This window comes from Tasmannia lanceolata, unplaced genomic scaffold (assembly GCF_043159265.1).
Source record: "Tasmannia lanceolata isolate RefF3 unplaced genomic scaffold, GAP_Taslan_0.1 ptg000015l, whole genome shotgun sequence".
NCBI lineage: Eukaryota > Viridiplantae > Streptophyta > Magnoliopsida > Canellales > Winteraceae > Tasmannia > Tasmannia lanceolata.
The window spans coordinates 14,164,495-14,189,467 of record NW_027518692.1 but is presented as its reverse complement, the minus strand read 5'-3'; the positions used below and the strand labels follow the sequence as shown (position 1 = coordinate 14,189,467).

Here is a 24,973-nt window from a genome sequence, read left to right as displayed (position 1 = left end):
CACTCACTGATCCTAGTTAACCATAGAATAAGAGCAGGTTGGTTGAAGTGAAAGCTTGCCTCATGAGTTCTGTGCGACAGTAAAATTCCTACCAAGTTGAAGGGAAAGTTTTATAAAACAGCTGCGAGGCCAGCCATGCTGTACGGCTCAGAATGTTGGGCCACCAAGAAGCAGCATGTGCATAAGATGAGTGTAGCGGAGATGCGAATGCTTAGATGGATGTGCTGCCACACAAGGTTAGATAGAATTAAAAATGAAGACATTCGTAAAAAGGTGGGGATGGCACCAATTGAGGAGAAGATATGAGAGCACCGCTTAAGATGGTTTGGACATATCCAATGTAGGCCTTTGGATGCTCCGGTGAGAAGAGGCGACTTGTGCCAAATTGATGGAGTAAGAAGAGGTAGGGGCAGCCTGAAAACAACTTGCGTAGAAACAGTGAGGAAAGACTTGATAGCTAGAAACATAACAGAGAACATGACCCTGGATATGATTGAATGGAAGAAAATGATCCACATAGAAGAACCGAACTAGAACCAGGATTAGAGTTGGGTAGATTCCTTTTAGCCGACCCCAACTAGTTTGGGACAAAGGCTTCGTTGAGTTGAGTTGAGTATTCACTCACTAATCCTACTGTTAGACAACAAGTAATAATTCTGCATGCAATTGGGAGGGAGGGAGAGTGGGACAAGAACTGTCTTATGCATACTGTCCTGTAGATTTCGAGAGCCACTTCTAGTGAAGCGGTGCTATGGAAAGGACATGGATCCATGCTCTGCAAAATGATTTTGTGGGTAAGAAAAATTGGTCAATATAAAGTAACATGAATGAAGTGGGTGCGCAGCACCTAGGGCTTAAAGAATTAGAGTGATGGGATCGGCATTGACAGGAACTGTAATTGGCAGTAGTTTGAATTGATCATGGTCTGCATGTTTGTGTGAGCGATTATTATTGAGCTAACTAACTATACACTTGACCTTGTTCAATTTTCTTGAATTTTTTTCAACATCTTATGTCCATTATGCAATTTCATGTTTCACTTTTTATTTGTTAACTAATTTTATCCAATTGTCAATCATGCTTCTTATCCTCAAGGTTGTTTACATGCACTGCAAGTTAAAGGTCTCCAATGCATATGGAGACCATCCTAATTATTCTTTCCTCGTGGAGTGGTGGATTCCTTGTTGGGCATCTACATATTCTTCGAATTTTGATATCATTAACCATGCACATATCGTATTTAATATATATAATTTTCTTTGATTAAATCTTTTTATCAATTGGCACTGGATCCAGATTCCTTAAGTCCAATGCATATGGAGACCATCTTAATTATTCTCTCTTATTGGAATGTTTGGTATCTACATATTCTATGCTCTGTTCATATAACCCAACTGATTTGTATATAGCCTCTTATTAGGGGTCATTGTTTGGTATAATCAAACTTATGTAATCATTACATAAAATATGACACGAACCCCCTCAGGTCTGGGGGGCTAAACAAAACTGCCCAACAACAGAAAATGATTTCATCCTTTGGCTGTTCTAGAAATCAATGATGTACGGAGTGAGTCTCGGGCATGAGTAGCACGCATTTGGTTTTACGGAGCGGGCCCCCCCGGGACCAGACCCACAAGGGACCGAAACAAGCAATTCCGTGGTTAGAGTTGTCAACGATCTTTTCCCTTGATTGAACTTACAGCCAAGAAAAGGGACCACACCAACCAACTCTGAAAAGTAGAGCACCAACGCTCATCCGAGACAAGAGAGAGATCTCGCTTTTATTGCTTCCTACTTCTTGTGCTTAAGGCGATACTAAATCAACAGAAATGGAGTGGTTCGCAGCTCTAGTGTTGAAGTCGTTAAATGTAACTCAGCCTTCGCGTAGACTTCAATCGGCCGGGTAGGGAACTGAAGTCACAGTAGTTGTTGTTCTCCAGAGTGGAACTGGCATTCAAGATAGGGCCAAAGCCAAGTAGTAGCTGTTGTTAGAGAGCTGTAGTTTCGGGTTTCCCTACCTGGCTAGTTAATCTTTTAAACGATACATTACTTGATAAAGGTCATTTATTAATTTATTATTTCAGTTCTACGCGAAATGATGAGTATTGTAGGATTTCCCATAAAATATGTTTGTATAGATTAATTTTATACACTTACATGTCTTTTCTGTATAAAAGGGATGATTGAGAATAGAAAAATTGCAGATTATTGTATTAAAATTGCAGAATATTGTATTGAAGCAATGCAGGGTTACCATTAATTTGTAGATGCTTAAATCTGAAGTGATACATGTCGGGCTAAGATCTGTTTCTGCTTCCAACTATTGATTGGGGCTGTCTTGTTGTGTCTACTTGTATTTTATACTCATAGTCAAGTAAATGGATTTTTGGGCTCATCCAGAAACCGACAGACTACCTCTTATGTTGATTTTTTGAGTCATTTCATTATATTGATTATATCCATGTGTCTACTGATATTTTATACTCGTAGTCAAGTAAATGTATTTTTTTGAGCTCATCCAGAAATCGACAGACTAGCTCTTCTGCTGAGTTTCTGAGTTATTTCATTATATTGATTATATCCATGCTAATGAAGTTCCCATCATGATTAACAGATAACAAATTATCTCGAGCAAAGATGTTACAAGGAATTGAGAAGCGAGCACTTTGGGTTAGCAAAAGTCGTCATGTGTATTTACGGGAAATTATTAATTTCGTGTAAGGAGCAAATGTGAGTTCTTTCTTCATAAGGCTGCTCTTATTTGTGCTCTTTGATTTTGAGTTTTTATACGCATCTTGGATTATTTGACTTATGCGACATGCGTGCTCGCAGGGGTTTTGTAAGTTGCTGAAAGGCATGTGCTAAAATATTAATGCTTTAGTATTTATTTGGCTTTTCTAATGGATATCCTCCAAAGACATCATACTTTCTAAGCCGAAAGGCATGTGCTTTATCAATCCTTTGTACTTGTTTGGATTTGCTAATGGAGATTTCTCCAAGGCAATGCTTTCCAAGCTATCACAGTTTCAATCTACGGCTTTAAACTTTCTGTACGTGTCTTGGTTATTAGGAATTGGATTTATGCATGTGCAACTGGGTTATTAAGTTGATGATAGGTATGCAATATTGATGCTTTTGTATTTATCTGGATTTTCTTATGGAGATTTCTTCTCGAAGTACTAGTTTCCATACTACCACGGTTTCAATGGATTTATTTTTGTCTTTCTTTTTCTTTTTATAAATTTATAGTCTCGAACATGCACGTAGTTCAGTTTCTGGCTGTAACATTAACCGATTTTGTCATTGTGAATTAATGGCATAGTTCTGAGCACAATAAATATATTAGGTGATATTGGCAAGATGAGTCAACAAGAAGGATTGCTGGATTTGTTCAGCATTCAAAATGCTGGCAGTGCTGGTTCTTGCAATGTAACTGATGCTGATCCTAACTTGGTCCCACTATAGTGAGATTAGTCTTGCTCTTGCTTTTAGTTTTTTCTGTTTGTATATTAGGGTAGCATGGGGTGGGGTATAATTGGAGGATCTCTGGGCACTAAATCTAATGTTACTTTGGCATCCCCACATCTATCCGAACTAAAACATTTAGGCCCTGTTTGTTTTAGATTATGACAGCCAATTGTGGAGTCCCCAACCGATTGTTGGACCGAAAATTGCACTAAATTTGAGTCCAATAATCGGTTGGGGACTCCACAATCAGTTGTCATAATCTAAAACAAACAGGCCCTTAATGCATTATGCAAGTGGCATTCAAAAGGATGTTTGGACAAGGTGATTGGCTGTTTCTTGGGCAGAGTACAGAACTTCTGATCGAAATTTGGACATTAAGTAGTTGGGCTGGTCCTTGTCTAGTATGTTGACCGCAAGAAAGAATGTCAGAGACCTATTTATACAGGTTTGCGACGAAAATTTTGTTGTTTGAAAATTTATTCCTCTTTTTTAATTAGTACCTCTTTTATGGTATCCCATACATGGATATCCTTCATTGAACGAATATAGGTGTCCTTTGATTAATAAAGTTTAATGTATTGTTTTACTCCTTCGAAGATACTTTACCATTCTGCTGTTTCTTGATAGGAGAATAGTGAGAAATTCATTTCTTAAACACATAATTCTGAAAATTGAAAATCAGAAACAATGTTATAACCATTCAAAAAAAAAAAAATGTTAAAACTTCTAACTAAATGATATTTTATGATTGACACAGCGACGGAATTATCTTCAGGTCACATAGCTGAATGATTAGTTTGAAGTAGCTTCTCATTGAGTAAATAAGTAGGCCTTTTAATATACTTCCTGAGACTTTCAGATTTGTGTTTTGCAAGAAATGTTTTTAAGGACTTGTTAGCTCATTCTGGAATTTGATGATCTCTGTTTGATGGCTTATCAATGGCATATAATTCTAAACATCCATTTCTATTTAAGATTTCTTATTCTTATAATTGAAGTATTTTTTGGATCAAATTTTGTTGGTATAATCCCTTTTAATTATTTTTGAATCACATGTACCTTAATTTTTCCGTGACTAATTCATTCCTGTGACAATGACATGATATTTTTTGGTGGTTGCTTCTAGGTTGTGATCGTTTTTTTTTTCAACTTGTATCATTGTTTCTCAATTGTAGTCGAGAATTGATTGTTTTTTATTTTGAAAGGTGAAAATTGATTGTTTTCTCACTAAATACTCATCATTCCTGCCATTGATTAGGATTTTTTTCTAGTGAACTAATCCTTGTTCTCGTGAATCACCAATAATATCTTATCATGTTTGCATGCTTTGCTTACTAAGCCCTTTCTTATAAATATTTAAATTTTTGAATTTTGTTTTTTTTTAATGGAAGATTCTTGAATTTTGTTGTAAACATATAATACAGGCCGCTGTTCGCAAGTAGCTTACTGAGCATTATATACACTCTGCTGGATCAAACACGGCAGGATGAAATGCGCATTATAGGTTGCCAAACTCTTTTTGACTTCGTCAATAGTCAGGTGGGTGTTATTGGTTTATTCGCTTGGGTTATTATTTCTTATTGTGGAACTTCTATAACGGTTTTGAGAATTAAACACTAGGAACACCTGCATGCCTTTACCATTTCAAAAAAAAATAAAAATTGCTTGCCTGCCTTTTTATTGGTTTATGCCAGTCTTGAGAATTAAACACTAGGAACACTTGCATGCCTTTTTATTGGTTGCAAATCTCAACCAGCTTGCTACTTTTTTTCCTCAAGAAACATTAGATCCATGTCTTGTTTCTGAATTATGCCAGATGGATGGTACTTACATGTTCAACCTAGAAGGCTTGATTCCAAAACTCTGTCAGCTAGCTCAAGAAATGGGTGAGGATGAGAGTACACACCATCTGCGGGCAGCGGGCCTGCAAGCACTTTCTTCAATGGTATCTTCTATCTAGTCATTCTAAATGTATCATTCATGCATCAATGTCACAAATGCCTTTTCATGCGTATATCATTGTAATCTCTAGAAGCTGAGTGGTAAAGTCTCGGTAAGATGATGCAATATTTATTTTTAAATCAACTATTTCTATTAAATAATTCCATTCATTCCCTCTTCTCGGTAAGGTGGTGCGATATTTTTTTAAAATCAACTGTTTCTATTTAATAATTCCATTCATTGCCTTTCTGAATAGTAAGTTACTTCCCCCCTCAATGATTGTAGTTACAGTTTGAGATGTTAGGCATAGTGTATGATGCCATTTTATCATTCATGTTACATGACATTATAATTTCCAATGCCATTTTGAGTTGCTTAGAAAAGTGATTACATGCTGAGCATGTAAAATCTATTGTAAATATGATATATAGAGAGGAAGACACTAGATTTCGATTCTGTCTACCACCGTAGACCACAAGGAGGTAGTTGGAGCCCCAATCCCTAACGGAAGGCCCAAATATGTAATCAGAAGAGAATCCATCCTTCATCTAAAATCTTCAACCATAGGCCCATAGCACAAGATCTGTGTTACATCCAAGGGAAGAAGAAGAAGAAGAAGAAGAAGAAGAATAGAGTCCCTCTTGGGGAGCTCTCATGTAATAGGAACTATATATATATATATATATATATATATATATAGGGTTACATGTTCAATGTCCAAAATACCCTTCTAGCACTTCCCCTCTAAGCTGGAGTGTATATGTCATACATTCCCAGCTTGTTACAAATATCGGTCAACTTTGCTTGCCCCAATGGTTTAGTAAACATATCCACTAGCTGATCTCATGATCGTGTAAACACAACGCATATCTCACCCTTCTGAATCCTTCGACGAATGAAGTGACAGTCCACTTCGATGTGTTTAGTCTGGTCATGAAAGACTGGGTTAGTAGCGATTTGGATTGCATCTTTATTGTCACAATATAATTGTGCCGGAGACGAAGATGAAATACCCATTTCCGATAAAAGAGAGCGCAACCAAATCAGCTCTCAACATGTTTCACCTTTAGCACTTGACCTAGCCACGGCATCTTGTTTCTTGCTTCGCCATGGCACCAAGTTACTTCCAACAAATGTGCAATATCTAATACTTGATCTCAAATCTCCTGGAAATCCTGCCCAATCTGCGTCAAAGAACTCTTCTAGTCTTACGTGACTATGTTTCTTGAACAACAGACCTTTCCCTAGAGAGCTATTCAAGTACCTAATAATCTGAGTCACAGTTGCCCAATGGGAAGTGTGTGACGAGCTCATGAACTGGCTGATCACTCCTGCAAACAAAATGTCAGGACGAGTGACAGTCAGATAGATCAACTTCCCAACCAACCTCCTGTACTTGCCAGGGTTGTCTAATAAGTCTCCCTGATCTGGAAGAAGCTTTACATTTGGGTCCATAGGCGTGGTAGCATGTTTCACTCCCATGGAACCCGTCTCCTCTAATATATCCAACACATATTTCCTTTGAGACAACGAGAGTCCACCACAAGAATAGGCTACCTCAATTCCAAGAAAGTATTTAAGACGACCAAGATCTTTAGTGCAAAATTCTTTTTGAAGGAATGCCTTTGGATTTTGAATACCTTCCTTCTTATCACTTTCAGTGATGACAATATCATCAACATAGACAATCAAGAAGTTGCACCCAATAGTTGACTGAGAGCTAAGCACCGAATGATCAACTGCACACTGCCTCATGCCAAATATTAGCACAGCCTCACCGAATCTCCCAAACCATGCTATAGGTGACTGTTTTAGCCCATAGATGGCTCTGTGCAGTGGACACAACAATAGCCGGTCCTCCCTCCGAGCAACATACCATGGAGTTTGCTCCATATAAACTTCCTCGTCTAGATCACCATGCAGGAAGGCTTTTTTAACATTGAGCTGATAAAGTGGCCAGCCCTTATTCACAGCGAGTGAGATGAGAACCCGCATAGAAGGAATCTTAGCAATGGGAGAAAATGTCTAACTATAATCAATTCCAAAGGTTTGAGCGTAACACTTGGCAATCAACTGTGCCTTTAATCTTTCAACGGTACCATTGAGCAAGTATTTGATAGTATACGCCCATTGGCAACTAACTGTCTGAGCACCAGATGGTAAGGAAACCAAGTCCCAAGTAGGAAGTTTGTTTTAGGTTTACATATATGATGCAGCTGCAATATAGGATCCTTGAAATTGATGGTGGAACTTTCCACATGACTAATATCTTGTTTCAAAGATCTTTTTGAGGTCTTAAACGACTACTTCTGTAGATCAGAGTTCAATGTTGAGAGTGGGAGTCTTGTTGGTGGTTTTATACTTCTTTTAATGGAGGATATATGTATGTTATTATTTCCATTTTCTTCTATTTAGTGAATTATTGAGGTTTGTCTCTTGTTTCATTTTGCTTCTTTCCTTTTTTTTGGAGCTCCAATTGTTAAAATATCTAATAAAACTGTTAGTGTTTAAAGAATTATCGGGGCCCTGTTTCATCTATTTCAAGAAACTTATTGATCAATTTGCTTGGTTTGCAGGTTAACATTGTGTTTTGCACCATTTTATGCATATTGAGACTATGATACCAATTACCCACTTGATATTGTCTCATGCTTTAATTTCATTTGCAGGTTTGGTTCATGGGCGAATACTCCCATATTTCAGCAGAATTTGATAATGTAAGCCAACATAAATATTTTTTGTTCTTCTTATTGGAGTCAATTGCTAATATAATTTATTCTTATCCCTGCAATCTTTTAGTGTCGTTCCTTCTTCATGTATCTTTGTATCTCTATTGTGACAGTCATCTATTGCCCCATTTAATGGCAACTGAAATGTCCTGCAATCACAATTATGATATATTTGATGGACTGGCAATTTAAAATGTGAACTTTAAAAAATACTCGACAATTCAAGTTCCTTTTTACAATTTGGGCACTATTTCTCATTATTTAATGAGCTTTGCAGGTCTTTTTTCTGGTATAAACTTTTTTTTTTGGTCAAGTTTCCATCTTTTTAGTGAGCAACCACCACAGGAAGAGGCATCATTGACTGCCACGATATATTTTTCTTTTTATAAGAATAGTATTTGGATATGGAAGTCTCACAATTCTCCTGCGTATGGCCTTCTTTTCAATTATGGTTTTAAATCTCCACCAAAACTGACACAAAACGATCAAAATGTTTCGATTTCCATCCCCACCAAAATCGAAACTGAAACGGCCGAAATGCATAAACCAAATCGTTAGTGTAATAGTGGGACACTATATCATTATGTGTTACACAATTATATTTCTATGAATTGTATGTGAAATGCAGTGCATGTATTATCTATCTATCTAGCTATCTATAATATATACTAAGCATGTTTCTTTCCATTGTCATTCGCTTTTTTTTCAAGAAATTATTTTATTGGAAAACCTATTTCTTTATACCACATGTTTGATTTGATAGGGTGGGGCCCAACATTTTATACGCAGGCAATAGCATGGGTGCGGGCTACCATTTTACACTTGATCTGGTGGGCCCACCATCTCTCTCAAAACACATGCATATGGTGGGTGAGGCCCACTATTTTACACCTCATGTTATGCTAGGTGGGGCCCAAGGTTTGAAATTTCGGTTTCGGTTTCGGCCTCAGCTGGAAATTTCCGAAATTTCGGTTGCAATTTAGGTTTTGGTGGAAATTTCGGCTGAAAATTTTAAATTCCGGTTTTGGTTTTAAATTCGGTCCCTGCCGAATTCCGAGATTTCGGATGAAATTTTGGTATTTCGGCCGAAATTTAAAACCATGGTGGGGCCCACCATTTTACCCCTCATTTTTTAATAGGATGGGGCCTACCATTTAACACCTAAGCTTAGTGGGCCCCACCATTTTACACCTCATGTTATTAATGGAATGGGGCCAAATTTACACCTCATGTTTTTTTTTATAGGATGAGGCCTACCATTTTACAACTAAGCTTTTGATGGCGGTGGGGCCCACCGTTTATAAATTATACCCAAACCTATGCTTAGGATGGGACATACCATTTTACTCCTAATGTTATTATGAGATGGGGTCCACCTTCTCTACCCGAACCTATGAATTAGTGTGGGCCCCATCATTTTACACCTCATGTTTGGTGCTCTGGGTCACACCATTTTACACCCATGCATAGCATGGGACCAGAAATACTAGTCTATAAATATTTATTTGAATTACATGTGAAATTTGGTATGTGCTAAATTATCAGACATGTGGGGCATTGCATGTCACTGGGGCATTGCATGTCACTAGGTGTTCGATGTTTTTAAACCATATAGATTGGTTGTCTTGCTTATATGATGGTTTCTAAGTGTGTATTTGTTCTTATTCTACCATTTCTTGAAGTTATGTCTTTAAATTCTATCATATGTATGTGTTTCCTTAAATTTACAGGATTTCCAAAAATTTCTAACTGGAATCGAAACGTTTCTGTTTCCACGGTGACCGAAATCGAAATTTAAAAACTTGTTTTCAATAATTGACCCATCTAAAAGGTAACCACTCTCGATTGTAAAGTAGCAAATTTTATCTCCCTTCACTCTTTTTTGTGATTGAAACTCTGAACTAAAAATATTCTTGAATTCTGTTTCGTAGTATAGATATCTACCATCAATGACACCATTTTATTGTCGCTTATGTAAACTGCTAATGCTTGTCATCATCCTTCCACATTATATCTTTCTTCATATGAATAGGTTGTCTCAATAGTCTTGGAAAATTATGGAGGCCCTAACAAGTGCTCAGAGGATCTTAACCATGAAAAACAAGTCCCTCAAAACCGATGGGTGCAAGAAGTTCTTAAAGTTGAGGGGCATGTCCCTCCTCCTCCCCATGTCATGACAAAGGTCCCTTCTTGGAAAAGCATTGTGAATGACAAACAAGTTTTGACTGCGTAAGACATCATGGTCCATTATTCTCTGAACGAAGTTTACGATTTTCTTCCACTTAATCATGTCTTCAATATCTGTTGTTATCTTTTAACAGGGAAGATGGCAAAAACCCCAACTTTTGGGCTAGGGTTTGTGTGCATAACATGGCCAAGCTAGCCAAGGAGGCTACAACTGTACGTCGTGTCTTGGAATCTTTGTTCCGCTATTTTGATGATGGCAAGCTTTGGTCACCTCAACACGGGCTTGCTCTTTCTGTCTTGTTGGATATGCAGACGTTAATGGACAAATCTGGTATTTTTTCCCTATTTACTTACGTTTATAATCTATTATTTGGTTTAACCATTTCCTGGGAACTGACAGATCTTTCATGCACAGTTTTCTTGTTATTCAATTGTGTTTTGTATCTTCATTTGATTGGTTTTTTGTATAACTTGCAGGGCAAAACACACACTTATTGTTATCTATCTTAGTCAAGCATCTTGATCACAAGAATGTTGTTAAGCAACCCGAGATGCAGCTCAACATTGTTGAAGTGACCACACGCATTGCTCAACACTCAAAAGTTCAGCCTTCTGTAGCAATAATTGGGGCAATAAGTGACCTAATGAGGCATTTGCGGAAAAGCATACATTGCTCACTTGATAGTGCAAATCTGGGAGCTGACATAATCAATTGGAACACAAAATTTCAAACATCAGTAGATGATTGCCTTGTGCAGTTATCAAATAAGGTAGCATTTTGTGGCTATTAGAGACTTCTAGGAACTACTACTACTGCTGTTTATGTATGGCTTCAGTCTATGATTTGTGGACATGGACACTGAGTGTCAGACATGGCAAACCCCGAAAATTTAGAAATAGGGACATGGCTAAAATAGAAAGTATATAATCATAATTTTTGGATGCGGATTCGTATGCCTAGTTTCGACATGGATACGAGTTGTTTGACGTGGCAACATCTAAAAGTCTAGAAATGGTGACACGTACATACATATAAAATTACTAATTACTATCATAATTTGTAACACTATAAATATGATATTCATTTAACAAACAAATAAATCTTAGAATTAATCAGCTGTAATCTAAAAAAAAAACATGAGATAATCAAATAACAATGCATTCATCAATTTAATCTAGTTCTCTTCGGTCTCCAATATACAACGAAAAAGGGAGACCAATATAATACAATGAATATAGCATTGGAATAAAAGTTTGTTTAACGTTTTAAGTTTAGGGGAAGGGATATAACAGCAAATATCAGTTAAACAAGAGTTTATAATAAAAGAAGAGTAAATACTAAATAATAAAAGAGGTGAACACAATATTCTATAATAAAATAGAATGTCATACTTGACACGGTAAAAAAGAGAGTTCACACGCCCACATTAAGTCTAACAATTATAGCAGTATATTTAAAAGTGCCCAAAGGAATGTCGACTCGGGTCGACACACGTGTCGTGTCGTACAATAAATTCAAAGTGTTGGCTAAATCATAGGTTTCAGTTTTAGGTAACATGTGTTTCAAGTAATTGAACAGGCACATTTAAAATACATTTAAGCTAGGATTCTGCAGACTGAGTAGGTGCTTTCTATCTTTGACAACTACAAAAGAATGTAATATACAGTGCCTTTTGAAAACAGGTTGGAGATGCAGGTCCTGTTCTTGACATGATGGCTGTTATGTTGGAGAACATCTCAAGTGTTACAGTTATAGCTAGAGCAACCATTTCTGCTGTTTATCGTACTGCACAAATAGTTGCATCAATACCAAATTTGTCTTATCAAAACAAGGCAAGTTAATTAGTTACAATTTTTTACTGTTTTTTAAAACTTCGATTTGGTTTTTCGTACTATGTTTCCACAGTAGCATGTGATATCCATTTTGTCTGGCAGACATTCCCCGAGGCACTATTTCACCAGCTACTCCTAGCAATGGTCTACCCAGACCATGAAACACGGGTTGGTGCTCACCGCATCTTTTCTGTTGTTCTTGTGCCATCGTCTGTTTGTCCCTATCCTACTCCAGACTCGCCAAAGGCATTTGATCTCCGAAGGACACTCTCAAGAACTGTCTCTGTCTTTTCATCCTCAGCTGCTCTCTTTGAGAAGCTAAGAAGGGAGAAAAGTTCCGTACGAGAAAGTGTTTGTCAAGACAGTGTGGACAAAATTGTCATTAAGCATGATGAACAACAAAAGAGCAACAGTGATGTGAAGGTCTTTACTCTGCCATCATCTAACAGTCGAGTTTATAGCTCGAGAATTTCTTCTTTTTCTTCAACTGCAGATGGGAAATCTATGAGAAATTCATATAAGGAATTGGTATGTATTAATGTGATCTATTCTATTTAAGTGTGTATTACACTAGTCAAACTAAACATGTTTCAATTCCTTAAAAGTTTTTTCAATTATCACAGTCACTTAACTTTTCTTTCATGTACTAAACTTCAGGACCCAATTTCCCTTAGGTTGAGCAGCCGTCAGATTACACTTATTCTTTCAACCATATGGGCTGAGGCCATCTCCCCTGAAAATCGTCCTGAAAATTATGAAGCGATTGCTCATACTTACAGTTTGGTATTGTTGTTCTCTCGAATAAAGGTAAGACTTGGTAATTTCGTGCTGCATGGATTTGTTTAGTATGGCATATTATTTAAGAGTTTTTATATGGTGGCCGACCGTCTGACATAAATGGCAGAGAGAGAAAAAACTCTCTCCCTTGATTTTTGATCCAGTCAAACTCCCCTTTTTTGACTTTCCCCTTGATAAAAAATAAAGGGGGCTGATATTTTCTCTCTCCGCCCTTTATGTCAGACAGTCGGCCATCATATAATTTCTCGATTATTTAATATGACATTATTGTTTTCCTTTACTGAGCTTCATCTTCGAGCATGCTTATGTTGTAATTGTTTCTTTTTTCAGTTTTGTTCTCATATTTATGTGCTTCTGTTGTTTCTGTAAGCTTCCTATGGCTTATGACTTAAATGTCAGGGAAGCATATTAGTGGTGTATTTATTGGCCTGAAACATGTGATAAGCCAATTGGATCTCGACTTCTCTTTTATATTGGATTAACCATCAACATTAGTATGACTTATTCGGCGTAAAGGAGAATACATGCAGGAGATTGGTAAGCATGAGGGCATGGCCGGGCCGTATTTTTGCCCCCAGTCAACTACTTGATGCAGTGTACTGCATCCACACATTTTTTTTCTAGTTGAAATCTTATGAGGCACTCACGAGAACTGGTTCACCGCTTGAAGCCCCATAAGATCTAGTTATGGTAGTTCAGGTTTTATGTTGATGGCTGCAACCCTTGCATTACTTAATATATTAGTTTTATCAAAAGTCTGTGTCCAGGAAGGGATGATATATGTCCATCTAAGATTGTGAAGAGATGATCAAGTTCCCATGGAGGTTTCAATCCTTTTTGAGCCCTTGCCACAGCCTTCTGCAACTTATATCAAATTTTCCTACTACTGATGTAACTGTGCCACATAATAAAGCTTCAAGCTATGCCTCGACACCTTCCTTGGTAGCTTCTGGAGTCCTTACAAAGAAAATTGTTGAAATTGACACGCATAGCTAGTCTCTTATCTTTAGGACCCTTCTGTGGATCCAGCCATGTTGCCTCAAATATCGGCATTAAAATTGAGCCTCAAGTTGTTGGTTGGCTGTCAGTGGGTGCTCTTTGAAGAGTGCAAGGTTGGACTTAAGTCTGGGATTGCCTCATGCCAATTTAGCATAGAATTTGAAAGTCCTATCATTTTGAAAGGGAAACAAATGTGGAAATTTTTACCTATGTTTTTAAAGGCGGGGACCTGATGCGAGGTCTTGAACCCTCTTTCGAGGCTAGAACACTGTTTGGTTTCTTGTTTAATGGAAGGCCTGCTATTGATAGCGCTTGGGTGACAGAGGAGGAAACACATCATAAGGACATTTAGTTGTTCAACGAGTAGGAAGAAGACAACAATTTGTGGGAGAATTCTTTCCAACCTAGTGAGAATGATGCATAAAACGACACCCGAAAACCATCATAACATTTTACATGAGGAAAATAAAGTGAATAAAGGCCCAAATGCACCCATTTTGATGACATCAACACGTCCTCATCCTGTATCATGCTGTTGCCTACAGAGGATATACATGAGGCCAAAAGTATTCAAGACCCTCCCAAATTCATCTGTTTTTGTCTGGAGAAAATTTTGAGTATTTTTAAAATTTGAAAATATTTTTGATAGATTTTAGAGGTTTCCTATTTGTTTTTTGAAATGAATTTTGGAGGCTTCTTATTTGGGAAGAAATCCTACTTCTGTGCCTTTATATACAACCAAGATGTGGAAATGACCAACCCTTCATTTACTATTTTTAAAATTTGGTATTTTAAGGTTACTTGTTTAGTACCTGGTATTTAGTATACTTGGTCATTACCACCAAAAGCCACCATGAGGCAACACCGCCTAAAACCTCAGTGTCACTAAAATGAACATGTTAAACATATGTACATATTTGTTTGCCACTAATTTCGAATAGCTGAACCATTGTACAATAATTCTTTGTGCTTGTACCCTTGGTGACTTGGACACAACTAAACATGCAAAAATGAAGTATTTGGCCTGTCACTTTTCTTAAAATTCCAGGCTTGCCCCATGGGCTTTCACGCTCGGTGCCTAGGCGATTTACCTTGTTAGGTTGGGTGATCCCCTGAGCTTTTTAAAGCACCTTAGATCACGGTGCTACAAAGTTAGTTATTTCCACAAAACAAAAAGAATCTTTAAATTTTGTTTGGTTTTTTTTTCTTAGGGAATCATATACTCATGTTAGTTTGAATATGATTTATTCCTCCTTTATGGGATTAACTTCATCCCTCTCTTCAATGGTGATGGGAAGTTACATTTTATAGGAGCCAGTAGGCTTTATTTTACCACCTCTATTTTCCAGGGAATACTCGTTTCTGGAAAGATTGTGTATTCTTAGTGCTTAGTGATCCTTGTATAGCAGGCTTAGTATCTTTTCTTTATCTTTCTTGCGTGCTTATCTATTCCTGTTCTCAATCTCTTAGTTCCCTTCCTGTGTACTTCCTAAACTGCTTCACTTTGTTAGGATTTCACTTATATGTGTGCATGGATGAAATGCTTTTGTTTGTTATATATTCTAACCAGTTAATTCCATTCTTGTTGTGTGGCTATGTTTTGATAAGTTTCTTCTACACTTGTCTGGAATCTCTATCTCATAGTTCTCTGTATCTTGCAGACCTCAAGTCATGAGGCTCTAATTCGGAGTTTTCAGCTGGCATTTTCTGTAAGGAGCATTTCTCTGAGGGAAGGAGGTGAGTTGTTGAAATTTTGAATTTAATTCCAGATCATATTTCTGGGTAAGGACTCATTAAATTCTATTAATGTGTTATTGGCTTTTATCTTGTTGCTCATTCTGTGAAATCATCAAATATATCTTGATTGAAAACCTTACATGCTAGTACTTCACCCAGTTTGTTACGAAGAAAATTAATCTAAAATGTGAAAGGAATTAGAGGAAGGAGGAAGATGGTTGGAGACCATCCTTGATCTGTGTTCAGAATATGACTGCACTTTTTTGAAGTACAACTTAAATAGGTGGAAAATTGTTAGACGAAGCTGGATCCCTAGAGCTCCTGTGATTCATCTTTCCTGGTCAGTCTAATGGATTTAACTTCTTGTTATCCAAAAAGTACCGCTGCTCATGGTTCTTCTGCGAGAAACACGATTCACTGTAATGTGCATGCACTTTGTAACCAGAGGACATGATTAGAGGCTTATTTGAGAGAAAAATCAGATAGTTCCCAATTGAAATAGAAAGAAAATTACCATCCAAAAAAATAAAAAAATAAAAAAATAAAAAGAAAGAAAATGAAGAATGGCCCGTGTCCCAAAATAGAACATTTGTTGGATGAGTTGGTTGGCATTGTGGAAAGAGAAGTGGTTGGTTCCATGCCCCATGCTTGCCTGCTCTTGATATTTCATCGTTACCTAAAAATGTACAGTGATCAGTGGACACTAGTGGACACTTTTTTGTCAGTTTTGAAGCCTGCCATAGTCGATGACTGCATGGCCTGTTACTTGAAAGGGTCCTGTTGAATAATGTACAAGGGTAGTTTAGTCATTAGTCTTAGGATAGAGGGTATTGTAGTCATTGTACATCACTTGCGCTATTTGGGCCTATATATACATCATATTCATGATGAACTCCCTAGTGGAGACTCTCCAACCGTCACTCCTCTTCTTCTTCCTCTCTATCTCTAACCCTAGTTCATTCTAACATGGTATCAGAGCAAAGATCCTACGGAAGGTTTAAAGAAGAAGAAGAGTGACTCTATCATTCACGCCATCTCATTCTCGCGCTTCTATTTCTCTCCCTCCTTTTTTAGTTTGGGTTTCTCGGCAAGCCCTTCTCTTCTTTTGTCAAAATCCCTAAAATCTCTCCCTTCTCTCTCAGTGATCTTCTCTCTCCCCTATTTATTGTGTGGAAAACCCATTTGGGTTTGCCGTAAACCCCAAACCTCCTTGGAATCTCTCCCTATCACTCACTCTCTCTCTTTTGGGTTGCCGTATGGAGTGTTTTCTTGTTGTCCTTCATCCTTATCTTTGTTTTTCTCCTTCTATATTGTTGAATTTCATGTCTTTTGTGTTCCTCTTCTAGGTGCCCACCAAGTGTTCGATGAAATGTCCGAAAGAGATTTGGTGCCTTGGACGTCTTCTTTTCATTTCAAGTTGAAAGCCTTCTGCTTTAACTTGAGGGGGAGTGTTGTCATCTCTTTCTTTTCATTGTTTTCTACGTCTTTTGTGTTGATTTCATCTCTTTCTTTACATTGTCTAGTTATGTCTTCTATGTCATCTATGTCTTTTGTGTTGATGTCAAAGGTGCCTACCAAGTGTTTGATAAAATGTTTGAGAGAGGTGTGGTGCCTTGTTTATCCTCGTTCCTTTGTCTTCTTCTCCATGGTGCACACCAAGTGTTTGATCAAATGTCTGAAAGAGGTATAGTGCCATGTTTGTCTTCGTTTTTCGTTGCAAGTTGAAGGTATTCGGAACTTCAACTTGAGGGGGAGTGTTGTCATTGTTTTTTCCTTCGTATTGTCTTGGGGTTGCCCTTTTCGTGGTGTATCATCTTTATGCTGTCTTTTCTTTAAGGAGTGTTGCTTTCTTGCCTTCTTGTTTTCTTTTCTTCTCATGTCTTGTTGTTATCTCCTGGCTCATGGATCTCACCCGAGGGGGAGTGTTGTTGTGCTTCCTTTATATTCTTGTTTGGTGTTCTCCCTAGTCAGTCTTGATGTCTTCTCGGCTTTATACCTTATCCTCTCTTTTCCGGACAATGGTTTCCATATCCATCGTTGGTCGGCTCTCTTATAAGCGACGGTTTTTTCCTGTTGACCTCTCTTTTCCTGGCGATGGTTTCCATATCCATCGTTGGTCGGCTCTTTTTCAGACGACGATATTCATGCCGTCAATCTTCTCTCCAGACGATGATTTTCCCATCTTTGGTTGGTTATCTTCTCCCTCATTTTCCGGGCGATGGCTTTCATATCTATCGTTGGTCAGCTCTCTTACAAGCGACAGTCTTTTCCCGTTGACTTCTCTTTTTCCGGGCGATGGTGTCCCCATCGTTGGTCGGCTCCTTTTCAGGCGACGATGTTCATGCCGTCGACCTTATCTCCAGACGATGGTGTCCCCATCGTTTGTTGGTTATCTTCTCATTCCTTTTCTTCCTATCTTCAAGCGACGATGTTCATGCCGTCGACTTTGTCACCAGACGATGGTTTCCCCATCGTTGGTTGGTTCTCTTCTTCTTATCTTCAGGCGACGGTTTCCTCGTCGACCTTGTCTCCTATGGTTTCCCCATCAGTGGTTCTCTTCTATTGGCGTGGTGTTGCTTAGGTAGTGTTCTTGCTCGTGGTTCTACGCCATTGCTCATATGCACACCTTGGGTGTGCCTTTTTGCTCGATGGATCGTTGCTATTCCCCTGCCGAGGTGCACAGTTTGATCCTTCGTGGTTCTGGACTTATTTGCCGGGTTCTCATTTAGGGGGAGTTCCGGTTGTGACTGCTCTCGCCGTAGTGCTACTTCAGAGGGAGTTGTTTCTTTTTGGTGGCTGCTGATCTCGACAACCATACTATCATGGTGGCCGTTATCTTTAGTTATGCTTTCCTTATGTATTCACCACACCAGCTTGAGGATGAGTGTTATACCAAGCTGGATGTGTGTATGAGCTTCTTGTACCTTTTGTTATGTGGTCCCTTTTTGTTGTATTTTTTAGTGTTTGTTGTAGTTCTTTGTAGCAAGCTGGAGTTTCATAGTATATACACTCTAACTTGAGGGGGAGTGTTGAATAATGTACAAGGGTCGTTTAGTCATTAGTTTTAGGATAGAGGGTATTGTAGTCACTGTAAATCACTTGCGCTATTTGGGCCTATATATATATCATATTCATGAGGGGCTCCATAGTGGAGACTCTCCAACCTTCACTCCTCTTCTTCTTCCTCTCTATCTCTAACCCTAGCTCATTCTAACAGGTTCCTTAGAAGATACCTCTATTGACTTCCTGAACAAGATATCACATGTCTTAAACATCACTTGTGCCCATCCAGGTGTTGTTTATGTGGTTTCTGCATGAACCTGCTGTGATCTCTTTCAATTGCATTGTTCGTTGATGTTCTTATATTTGGGGTAGTCCTTTGCATTATGCAAAGGTGCAGGGTGCTCAAATTTCTTGGAAAATTGTTGTAGATCTTTTTTTTTTCATGATTTACATATTTGTTGTTTTTTTTTAATGTTAAATATTTGATTTTTTATTTTATTTAATAAAAATTGTTGAATCCACGAACCTACCTTTTAAGGTTTGCCGAATTCGATACCTTGAAAGCCTTGTCAGATGCCGACACATGAATCTGATTCCATGCAACACAGACACAACCATTTTGGAAGCAAACTTGGCATGCTTATGCCTCTAAATAGAAATAGATGCCATGTGCATTCAATTGAAGATAAACCCTCAGCCGTAACAGCTGTATGCTATGAGTGAAAACACCCCACCTTTTTTTTTGGTTACCCCCACTTTCTTCACAAAAAAGAAAGAATAAAGGGGGCGAAAAATGAGAAGAAAAGGAAATAAGTTGAGAAAGAGAAGATATGCCTGGATTCACCGTAATACACAAACCGCATGACATTCATGTCTAATTGTAGATGGCCATAGTTCATGGCATTATACAACGAGGATTTTCAATCACATGGGGTGTTCAGTCGCAAAGGGGATAAATTGAGGATAGATTGGGTTTGTTTTGTTTTTAACTTTAATTGTAACATCCAGGGAATACGTTTCCAAACTTCAGAAATGTGGTTCCCAAAAACTATAAACCACTTTTTCTGTAAATCCAGAAACCTGTTTCCTTCCCTGTTTCTCGTTTCCCCTTTTATTTTTTTAACCACGTCTATCGCTTTTTTTTTATCATGTTTCACTTTCCGAAATCATTTCCCGACTTGGTAACTATGATATGAGTGTAAGTTTTCAACATCAATAACTTGTAGTCATGGATAGGATGAATATATCTATATACTATATAGCATAAGAGAAATTGGAGAATTATTGTTCATTTAACACGTCAGTGTGAATGATTTTTACCGTTTTTTGCCTTCCCCAAATATCTAACATCTATCTCTATGAGAAATTATTTGAGGGTAAAATCGTAATCTACATACGAAAAGTACCGACACAGGGTATCTGTCTATGACAATTACGGGAAAAAACTACCAAGAAGAGGTAAAGACATATGACAATGATGAAAGAACTACTTTATATTACTCATGCAGAATACTTGCAAAATATTGACGGATTCCGGGCACCTGAAGAGGAACAACAATTATGGAAACCTCTATCGATTGGAGGGCTAGGATCAACCTATGGAAATGATTTTACGGGCACAACCGATTGATGTTGTGTTCCATCCATAGTTGTAAATTTCGTTTCGGTGGAGATTTCGTTTTGGCCACTGAAATGAAATTTCGGAAAATTTCGGACAATTTCGTTCGAAACTTTTCGGTAAATTTCGTCAAATTTCTTTAAATTTCAGTCAATTCCGGTCAATTTCGGCCGAAACGAAATTTTCGTCATTTCGTTCCGGTTTTCGGCCAAAACCGAAATGTTTCGTCCTTTCGGATGAAACGAAACGAAATTTACAACTGTGGTTCCATCACATGGACGGTTTGGAGCAACCTATAACCCTCTATAGATCGGAGGGTATGGATCAACCGATGAAAATTATTTTTGGGGCACAACCTATGTAGGCAGTGGCCCATCTAATGGACGGTTTGGATCATCCTATGGTACGGGCCTTACCGTACATTTTAATAAAGTGAGGAGTGTGATCATCAAAATACGGTGAGTAGTGCCATTATAAAATATGGTAGTGAGGACATTAGCACTATATATAATTTGAAACCAACGTTGTTACTTGGATGTTCCCGCGTGGGTCGGGTTAAACCCGAACCCGACGGGTTCAACCCTAATTTGGGTTGGGTCGGGTTAAGCTTTTTCGCAAATCGGGTTGGGTTGGGTTGGGAAAAATCAACCCAAATTGGAAATCGGGTCGGGTCGGGTTGGGCTTTCGGGCAACCCGACCCAACCCGAAACCCGAATTTGGGTTCCATCACATGGACGGTTTGGATCAACCTATGATGTGGTCCGTTTAGTTCTTTGTCGGCTCGTGCATCGCACGGGGTTTTTTACTAGTATATATATATATATGCATCAACCTGCCAAGGACAAACCTGCTGTAGCATGCTTTCTTTGGAGGATTTTGTTGGACACCAGCTATTCCAATCTCTGATCACATTCCTGTTTTCTACAGGTCAATTGCAGCCATCACGTCGTCGCTCCCTCTTTACATTGGCAACATCTATGATTGTCTTTTCATCAAAAGCCTACAATATTCTACCTCTTATCTACTGTGTTAAGGCATCTCTCACAGAAAAAACGGTATACACTTCACTGTTGGTTGATAGAGTTACCATATTTCAAGTAGTTCCATTGTTCTATTATTGCCAGTTAGATGTGTTTGTCCCTTTTTTTTTTTTTGGATGGCTAGATATGTTTGTTCCTGACACTCTGCTTATGCATGTTCAACTGAGAACATGTCAAAATTTGGCAATATTTTATGTCGGTATATTTGTCTCTCTCTCTCTCTCTCTCTCTCTCTCTCTCTCTCTCTCTCGTGCAATATCTTATCTGCGCTCAAGTGCAAAAAAAAATTGTGGGCCCACTGTTTTGAGGTGATCCAAAGCATTCATTTGGAAGGCCCTTCCATAGATAGGGAGTGTATCAAAAATCAGATCCATAGGATCATCCTAACCCATCCAAAAGTGGAGGGAGAATGGGCAGATTTGTGGACAAACAGTGTTTGTCCATTTTTCCCTCCACTGTTGGATGGGTTAGGATCATCCTATGGGTCTGACTTTTTGTGGACACCCTATCTAGGTAAGGGACTTTCAAATGAATGGTTTGGATCACCCAAACAATGTGGGCCCCCTCTGTTTTTAACCCGACTGAGTAGATAAGCTTAGCTACAAGACCGAGTAGAAACACTTTTCCCATATATATCTATATACTATATAGCAGAAGAGAAAATGAATGATTATTTTGAATTATTTCGTAAAATCCCACATTTTGACGCGTGTGTTTTCAAGCCTTATTGCCCGTCGACACTAGGTTTAAATTCCTAAATTCCTCCGTTATCCCTCCCTCTTTATCTCTCTACGTGTACACATCTCTTTCTCTCTTACACGCTTTCTTCGGCGTGTCCTCTCTAAACGTGCTCTCTCTCTCTCTCTCTCTCTCTCTCTCTCTCTCTCTCTACGTGTACGCAGCACCACCACATCCCCACTCTATGAAAAGGCTTATTTGTTTTCTTTTTTCCCTCTCTCTGTAAAAGTATGTGAGAACGAAGCTTCCCTCTCTCTCTCTGTAGATGTCTTTGCAACATCCGCCAGCACCACCCACAAAGAGGTCGCCAAAGTTCTCAAGGTTTTCCGGCACCAAACTCCTCTCGCTTTCCCATTGAGAAAATTCTCTGTAAGATCTTCACCTTTCCCTTCCCTGCATTCCCTTTTGGCTTTGTTTTCTATGGGTTTCAGCCTGGAAACCCTTAAAATATCATCAGGGTTTTGTTTGGATTTCAGCCTGGAAAGCCTAAAAATATTATTACGGTTTGAATCATTCATCTTCTAAAATCAATTCTAGGGTTCCACACATGAAACATTTGTGCCTCTTTTGATTTTAGGGTTTCTTTTGTTGGGCATTCATGTGATCTTTACACAGAGCAGGTATCTTTGTTACTTATCCCAACAGTAATAACAATCTATATATCGATAATAGCTTCGGAAGCTAGCCCTAAAACTAAAATTCCCATTGACGGAAATGGAACTGAAGGAAGAGCCTAAAGAGGGAAAAGAGAAAATAAAAACAGATGCATTCAAATCCCTAGCTGTTGGAAGCCCATAATATAAGTACATAACAGAGTATGTTTTGTATAATCTGAGGAGCCAGACAATTCCAAGCTGTCCATGTGGTCGGCGGGCTTCATCTTCTTCTACATTGGAGCCACCTCTGCTTCTAAGTTGCTCTGTTTTCTCTTCATCCGTTTTGGTCATTTTGTTAAAATGTCATTTTCCATGTCCTATTGTCCTATGCATTACAAGGCCTAATAGATAAATGGTTTAGATTGAACAAGTGGGCTGTATTTATACTTTTAGCTGGTCATATATTTTCATATTTTCAGATAAATATATGAGTATGCATCATATAACAACTCATATTTACAAGTTTCTAGAAGCTTTTACTTATTATTTTCTCTGTTTTCATTTATCAAAACATTTGTATGATCATATTATCTCCCCCAAAAAATTCACATAAGAGTACACTTCCTGCTTTCAACAATATGTATGCATATACCAACAGTGACAACAAATAGACATTTGCTTAAAAATGAATGGTGCTGAGATTAAAAAGAGTTGCCATCAACCATAAAGTCATAAACATCGCTGCCCGTTTAGATGCATACGGCCATCATTACCCAGTCCATTGACAGGCCTACAAAGTTGTGGCTCATTTGCAAATAAAATTACTTTTATTTAATCATAGTTACAAATGAGATTTTATCTCTTTGGAAACCATTTACTATATCATTTCTAGGACTATAATAATCAGTGTTGGCAAATAATCATATATAGGCCCTGTTCGTTTGCTTACTAGATCTGAGAATCTGGAGAGAATGACATTCATGGATTTTAGGTTTTACAGTTCTTGATTGGTTCTCAAGGGACATACAATTTTGTAAGAGAAATGAAAGATATATTGGGTACTTTCTCTCATGTTTCTTGCTTTACATTCAGTGTTTTCCCTCTCTTCAAGACTTATATTTCCAGTATTTGAACTTCTGATATCTTTGCCAACAATTTTTATGGATTACAAAATCAGGTGTGTGCACCGAAGGAACATCTTCAATTATTCTCATTATTTTTTCTAAAAGAGTGGTCTCTTCATACAATTGGTGTCCAAGTAGTTCGTTTTATTGAGTTAGGGAAGTTCTGCTGGCAGTTATGTGGCATATTGTTCTTATTGTATTATTTAGTTATTACGAATTAGAAATTTTAAATGCCTATTTCGAGAGCAAAAATTCTAATGATTAAATCCCGACCAATTTTGAGTTTTAGTGCCTCATTGGATACCACAAAAATAAGTCTTTATTTGCAAATGTTTGTAATAGAAATTTTGAAAAACAGCCTCATCAAATCTATCTAGCACCAAAGATTTGTAGGTTAAATTGTTTTAATTTGATGATTTGAGATGATTGCTTTAAATCTATTTGTCGCTCCCGTGCATTGCACGGGAATGCACGGGTTTTTTTACTAGTGTGTGTGTCTATATATATATATATATATATATATAGAGAGAGAGAGAGAGAGAGAGAGAGAGAGAGAGAGAGAGAGAGAGAGAGAGAGAGAGAGAGAGAATTGTTCCTCCACGATTGTGTAGATAAGTTATCTACTCCTTCGGCTTAAAACACAGTGGGCCACTTTGTTTGGGTGATCCAAACCATTCATTTGATAGGTCCTCACATAGATAGGGTGTGCCCAAAAATCAGCTCCATAGGATCATCCTAACCCTTCAAACTGTGGAGGTAAAAAATGGACAGATTTGTGAAGGTTTTATACCCGTCCATTTTAACATCAACAAATTGAAGGGTTGAGATGATCCTATGGAGCTGATTTTTTGGTTACACCCTATCTATGTGAGGGCCCAACAAATGAATGGTTTGCATCACCCAAACAATGTGGGCCCCACTGTATTTTAAGCCGACAGAGTAGATAACTTATCTACACGTCTCTCTCTCTCTCTCTATATATATATATATATATATATATATATATATATATATATATAGAGAGAGAGAGAGAGAGAGAGAGAGAGAGAGAGAGAGAGAGAGAGGGCGTACGGGGGGAGATACAGAATACCTTCTGATTCGGAGGGACGCTATTGAAAGTCATAAGTTAAGGAAGTCAGTCAAGCGATCTATCTCTTCTCCT

At 38.0% G+C, this 24,973-nt stretch overlaps 1 protein-coding gene across 1 annotated transcript in view; it reads left to right on the top strand.

The window, feature by feature from the left end:
• LOC143845351 (protein SEMI-ROLLED LEAF 2-like) overlaps positions 1-24,973 on the top strand; it is a 39,647-nt gene that overhangs the window by 9,182 nt on the left and 5,492 nt on the right. Inside the window, exons 3-14 of the mRNA XM_077353660.1 lie at positions 2,615-2,730; positions 4,893-5,007; positions 5,285-5,413; positions 8,079-8,126; positions 10,171-10,367; positions 10,460-10,656; positions 10,803-11,095; positions 12,009-12,158; positions 12,261-12,686; positions 12,816-12,965; positions 15,617-15,692; positions 21,241-21,368. Of these exons, the coding sequence (XP_077209775.1) occupies positions 2,615-2,730; positions 4,893-5,007; positions 5,285-5,413; positions 8,079-8,126; positions 10,171-10,367; positions 10,460-10,656; positions 10,803-11,095; positions 12,009-12,158; positions 12,261-12,686; positions 12,816-12,965; positions 15,617-15,692; positions 21,241-21,368 (2,025 nt within the window). The remainder of the gene's footprint in view (positions 1-2,614; positions 2,731-4,892; positions 5,008-5,284; positions 5,414-8,078; positions 8,127-10,170; positions 10,368-10,459; positions 10,657-10,802; positions 11,096-12,008; positions 12,159-12,260; positions 12,687-12,815; positions 12,966-15,616; positions 15,693-21,240; positions 21,369-24,973) is intronic.